The 5,999-nt window shown below is 69.0% G+C and overlaps 1 protein-coding gene across 1 annotated transcript; it reads right to left on the bottom strand.

Annotated features, from left to right (window-relative positions):
* Window positions 1-3,126: 3,126 nt before the first annotated feature.
* FOXL2 (forkhead box L2) lies at window positions 3,127-5,475 on the bottom strand. Its single transcript, XM_075507403.1, has one exon. The coding sequence runs from the start codon at window positions 5,209-5,211 to the stop codon at window positions 4,294-4,296; it is 918 nt and encodes a 305-aa protein (XP_075363518.1). The 5' UTR covers window positions 5,212-5,475; the 3' UTR covers window positions 3,127-4,293.
* Window positions 5,476-5,999: the final 524 nt, after the last annotated feature.

The following is a 5,999-nucleotide window of genomic DNA, read 5'->3' as shown; positions in this document are numbered from 1 at the left end:
GCTTGCTGCCCAGCGAGCAGGGATGTGATGGCCGCCTCCGTCCCCAGGCCGGCGGGACCTGAACGGGAGGCCCGGCCGCTCCCGAGAGCAGCAGAGATCGCGCTGCTGCCGGCAGGACGAGCTCTGCCCCACGCCGCCGCCCGACGGCTCCCGGCAAGCGCGGGCCGGCCGGCCCGGGACGCCGGCGGGCCTCTCGCTCTGATTTCCCGTCCCCTCTGCGGAGGGCCGAGGGCAGAGCGAGGCGGCGCTGCCGGGGGCACGGCCGGGCTGGAGGCAGCCCGGGGCCCTACCAGCCCCGTCCCGCCGGACCCGGGCGGAGGAGCGGTCCTCACCGGGGCTGCCCGGGCCATGCTGAGGGCAGGGTGGAGGGAGCGGGTAGCAGCCGTGCTCAGGACGCGGTGGCTGTTTAATAAATCACAGGAGTTTACATTCAGTGCAGCCTCTGTTTATAAAATACAGAAAACGATCGTGAAAACATCCTACAGGCGCGACGGCGGCACCGGCTGACATGGGAACGCGCTGCTGCCGGGCAGCGGTGCGGGAGGTTCGGGGCGAAAGCGAGCAGGGCCCCGGCCGGGCACAGGGAGCCCGGCAGACGGACAGGCCCCCGGCCAGCAGGACGAGCGGCCTCTCCCGGCTCTGCCCGCTCGCACGAGGGGCTCCGCGGCCGCGTCTCTCCCCCGTCGGGCCTAGGCCCCCGGGAGCCGCAGCAGAGAGCCCCCGGTGGGTGACGGCTGGCCGGGGACCGCGAGGGCACCTTTGCCTGCTTCCAAGCTGCCCCACACTCCCGCACCGCGCCCTCTTGGGAAGGGAGGCCCTCGTCCAGAGGCAGCGATTGCCCACCACCGAACGGCAGTCAAACGCGCTGCTCCCTGCCTCTCCGTAGCGACGCAGCCGGGTGCTGGTCACCCATCGCGGGCCCGGGCTCGCCCCCAGCGGCGCCACCGCCTGGAGACCTCGCGGGAATCGGAGCAGCCTCGAGGTCCGCACGGCCCTGCCCGTCCCCGGGCTGCCGCCGCCTCCCCCTGCACCTAGGCACCGCCAGATACCGCTTCACCCAAAGCCGGCGAGGCCCCAGCCCGCTCCCGGGCGTTTGCCAAGGGTGCTGCAGCCCAGCCGAGCGATGGCACAGCCCAGGAAGGGGCCCGGGGGGACGCTGGCGGGGCTGTGCGGGGCCGGGGGCGGCGCTCCCGCCCTCCCTTCGCCCCGTGCCCACCGCCGGCGGCGGGAGGGGTTTCCCTTGCGAGCTCGCCATGGCCTCGATATATCCCGGAGGAGACAAGCGGGACTAGCAGTATCTGTCGAATAAGCAACAAACAGCCAGGGCCCTCAGCCTTCCGGCGCAAAGCTGCAAGCCAGGGGCAGGCAGCGGCCGGGCTGTCAGGGCCGGTGGCCGAGCTCGCCCTGCGCTCCTCGGGGCGTGTGAGCGATGCTGCCTCTCGCCTCCGCCGCCAGCTCCCACCTGAGGGCCCGGGCAGGTCAGAGACGGCGACTGAGCGCCCCGCTCCCGGCAGCGGCCGGCAGAGCCACGGGTGGCAAAGGCGTGAGTCGAGGCCGTGTCCCATGTGCCCTGGCAGCCCCGGGGCTGTCCGCCGACCCGATCCAGCCTTTTGCCTCCCGTTGCATCGGTGTTTGTGTAAGGGCTGGGCTGGCTCCTACCTTCCCGGCCCCAGGTCACCAGCTCGGCCCCGCAGGCCCTGCGCACAGCGCAGAGCGGCCCCGGCACTGACGCTGCGCAACGACCCTGTTTGCCGCAGCCCCGCGTTTCCGCCCGCCCGGGAGCGGAGCCCCTCGGCCACACCACCGCTCCCAGCGCCCTCCCGCTCGGGCCAGGCCCTCGGGACCGGGGGCAGGGGGCACAGCAGGGCCTCCAGCCCGCAGAGAGGCCGGGCTGGCCCGGCGGGTGGCCCCGCAACCCTTCTGCCCTGGCCGTGCCCGCCGAGCTGCACCGCGGCAGAGAAGCGACCGGTCCCCGTGTCCCCTCACTGATTTCTGCGACCGAGTGGGAGGCTGCCGAATCCCTCCGTGCCAGGGAGTCTGCAGAAGGCCCTGGCGGAGAGGCAGAACGTCAGGCAGCCGGGCAGGGCCCTGCCTGCACCCAGCGCCCGCGGGTCACGTTTCCCGTGGGCCCCGCCGCAGGCCCCCGGCAGCGGGAGGGGAGTGCTCACCCCCGGTACCGGATTTCGCCCCTGGCACCCCCCCTCCGGGGAGCGAGCTGCCCGCGCAACCCAGAACAACTGGAAAACCCGCATCCCCGCTCCCGCCCGCGGGACAGCAGGCTTGGCCCATGTCGGCGTCCAAGGGGACCCGCTGCGCCCCGGGCCGGCCCCGGGCTGGGACCACGCCGCCTGCCCCGCCGCCCCGTCCCCTCCTGAGCCCCCAGGCGCCGGCGCAGGGGCCGCTGTCTGCGAGCGCGGGCAGGCTTTGAAGCGAGGCCCAGGCCTCGGGAGCGCCGCTGCCGGAGCCACCGGCCCGGCGAGGAAAGCGACACCCACCAGCGGCTCCCTGCACCGGCACCGGCCGGGGCCCAGATGCGGCGCGGGCCCCGCCGCAGCGCGGCCGGGCCGAGCCCGAGGCCCCGAGCAGGCGGGGAAGAAACGAAAGCGGAGCCGCAGTCTGTGGCGTGTACAGCCCCCGGCACTGCCCGGAGGGCTCTGCCTGCCGGCGCCCCGGGAGGCCCGGGCACACGGGCGAGGTGCTGGCGGCTGCCCGCGCCCCGGAGCGGAGGCGCTCCCAGGCCCGCCCGCCCGCGGTGCCAACGACACGGTCCCCGCACCTCCTCGGCGGCCGCCAAGACAGCACCGGGGCGCCGGTCGGCGCGGCCGAGAGGCGGCCCCGCCGGACCTCTCCCGCCGGTGCGCAGCCCGCCACGGTGCTCACCGGCGCCGATACGCCGCCCGAGCACAGCCCGCGTATTCACCGCGGCGGAGCAGGCGTGCGCGGCCGGGGGAGTGCTGCCAGCCCGCTGCCGGGGCACGGGGTCGGGAGCGGTGCCCGCCGCCGGGAGCCGGCCGGGCAGCGCGGAGCGGCCCCGGCACACGGCGCCCGCCCTGTTCTCCGCTGCCGCTTCTCGATCCCGAGGACGGAGGAGCGGAGTGAAATAAAACGATATGGAAAGAAGGAAAGGCATTTATTGGAGACTTTACAATGCTAGAAAGTACAATAAAAGTGCTAGTTCACTCTAGAAAAGTTGGTCCCAAAATGGTACTATGCCACAGCATCTATCAGCTTACATAAACATTTATAAAATCGCTATGAACTGGCCCCTGTATTATAAACGCTATTTTTTTCACATTAATCTATGTAAAATTGAAGGATCAAAACGTTTTAAGAAAAAGGGCAAGCATTCAAAAGCAGAACCTACCGGAAAATCCATTTTGGGCCAGGTTTGGGGTCAAAAAATACGAAGATAGTTTAAACTTTCATTATTAATAATAATATGCACACGGAAAAATATTCCAATTTATAGGAAACCGTCTTTTTTTTATAACATCAAAATATTTTTTTAGACCTGTATAAAATTACTTTTAAGACCTCAGAGGACATTGTCTCCTTTAAAAAATATATTTACCGCTGCCGAAACGTTTCACGAGTGACCCTGGTGGGTTTTGTTGTTGGTTTCTTATAACCAGCAATATCACACATCTCCTGCTGTTACAGCAGTCCCCACATAAGTACTATTTGGACGAAAAGCCACAGCTCGGAAGAAGGGCAGTGTTTTGCAGACCGGGGAAGAAGAAAGAGAAGATGAAGAGGATGCGGAGGACGAGCACCGCGGGCACACGGCAGTGTCTAGGCCCCGCCAGCCCCGCACCGCCACGGGTGGAAATGCCTCCGCTGTTTACAAGGTCCGCTTTACTCTCCCCAAGGCTGAGCCCGAAAAGATTACGGCCGAATTATAACGGAGCAGAATTTTGAGGGCTAAACAGCCTAATTTTAATTACATGCTTCCCCCCCCAACCCCCTCACAAACAAAGACGCGAGCAGAGGAACGAACGGTAAATCCGCGCTCGCCCGGAGGCAGCCGGCCCGGCCACCGCTGCGCCCGGCGCAGCCCCGCTGGGGAAGCTCCCGCACTTACATGCCTTCTCCTCACCGTAGGACGGCTCCTACACTTACACTACACGCGGAGCAGGGCTACTATTTTCCCACCGCAACAGTGTGGGCACAGAGAGAGGAAAGTCCGCAGCTAGAGAGGAGGAGGAGGAGAGACACGAGAGCGCGGCGGGACCGGAGAGGGGCAGCGGGGCCGGGGCAAGGGCATTTCTGTGGCGGCGGCCTGCCGGAGCCTCCCTAGATGTCTATGCGGGAGTGCAGGGCGCTGTGTTTGCTGTCGTGCTCCCAGTAGGAACAGTGCATCATGGACACCTCGGCGGGCTGGCGGGCACAGGCGAACTGGAGGCCGGCTCCGTTCGCCGCCGGGGCCGCGGGCGGCGCGGGGCTGGCCGGGCTGAGCTGCTGGGGATGGTGGGCGTGTGGGTGGTGGTGGTGGCCCATGCCGTTGTAGGAGTTCACCATGCTGGGCAGCGCCATGCTCTGCACCCGCGAGTAGGGGCTGTAGGACGCCGGGCCCGAGAGTCCTTTCACATTGACGGGGCTGACGTTCCCGCCAGACATCTGGCAGGAAGTGTAGGGCATGGGCGCGGGGGGCTGCGCCAGCGGCCACGAGTTGTTCATGAAGGTAGACTGCAAGTACTTGGGCGGGGAGAGGTAGCCGTAGCTGTCGGGGCTGAAGAGGGTCTTGCAGGGCTGGAAGTGGGTCGGGGGCGGCCGGAAGGGCCGCTTCATCCTTCGTCTCCTGCGGTAGTTGCCCTTCTCGAACATGTCCTCGCAGGCGGGGTCCAGGGTCCAGTAGTTGCCCTTGCGTTCGCCGCCGCCTTCCCGGGGCACCTTGATGAAGCACTCGTTGAGGCTGAGGTTGTGGCGGATGCTGTTCTGCCAGCCCTTCTTGTTCTTCTCGTAGAAAGGGAACTTGCTGATGATGTACTGGTAGATCCCGGACAGCGTGAGCCTCTTCTCCGCGCTCTCCCGGATGGCCATGGCGATGAGGGCCACGTAGGAGTAGGGGGGCTTCTGCGAGGGGTCCGGCTTCTCGGGGCCCTTGTCAGCGCTCAGCTCCTCCTTGCCCCGCTCCGGCTCCTTGCTGCCGCTGGTGTCATGAGCCAGCAGCGCCACCGTGTCCTCCTCGCCGTCCGGGTAGCTGCTCATCATGGTGCCTCGCGTCCGCCGCCCCGCCGCCCGGGAGCGAGCGGAGCGCTGCCCGGTACGCGGTGCGCGGAACCCGGTGCTGGCGGCCGTCCCGCCCCGCACTCGCCGGGACCGGGGCCGAGACCGGGACCGGGGCCGGGGCCGGGGCCGGGGCCGGGGCCGGGTCCGAAGCCGGGACGGAGATCGGGAGGCGCCTCTCGCGGCGCCGCTGGTCCGTGAGCGCGGCGGCGGCGGCGTCCCTGCCCCCGCGGGCTCCGCTCCCCTCTGCCGCGGCGGCCGGGCTCTTTTCTGATTTGTATGGGCCCGGCCGAGTTCCGCTTTCGTCAGGAGCCCGCTCCCCTATCGCCGCCGAGCCGCTGGGCACGGCCGAGTTCACCCCGCAGTCACGGCGCCGCGCTCAGCCCCGCGCACACGCGGCCCGACGTGGCCCCGCGGAGAGGCGCGGAACCGCCCCGGCTCGGCCGCGCCGCCGGGGGCGGGGGGGGGGACACGACACACACGTCCGGGGGGCGCTGCGCAAGCCTCCGCCGCCCGCCCGGGGAGCCCGCCGGGGCCCGCGGCGCTGCGCTCCCCTCCCGCCCGGCGAGGGGCTGCGCTGGAGGCGGTGGGTGCGAGGGGGTGTGCCCGCAGTCGCGGCGCTCGCCCCTGCCCCGGCGGCTGTCACACGTCCAGCCGCACACGCGGTCGCGTTTATATGTCTTGGCCCCGGGCCCCGCCAACCGATCGCGCCCGGGGAGCACAAGGAGGCTGTTGCCGCTCCCTGCGAGCCGGTTCTTGCCGCCGTTATTTGC

This window comes from Mycteria americana, chromosome 7 (assembly GCF_035582795.1).
Source record: "Mycteria americana isolate JAX WOST 10 ecotype Jacksonville Zoo and Gardens chromosome 7, USCA_MyAme_1.0, whole genome shotgun sequence".
Lineage (NCBI taxonomy): Eukaryota > Metazoa > Chordata > Aves > Ciconiiformes > Ciconiidae > Mycteria > Mycteria americana.
This window is presented reverse-complemented; position numbering and strand designations above follow the sequence as displayed.

Excerpts from the sequence above, each read along its gene's own strand:
- FOXL2 (XM_075507403.1), bottom strand. The coding sequence starts at position 5,211 with ATGATGAGCAGCTACCCGGACGGCGAGGAGGACACGGTGGCGCTGCTG.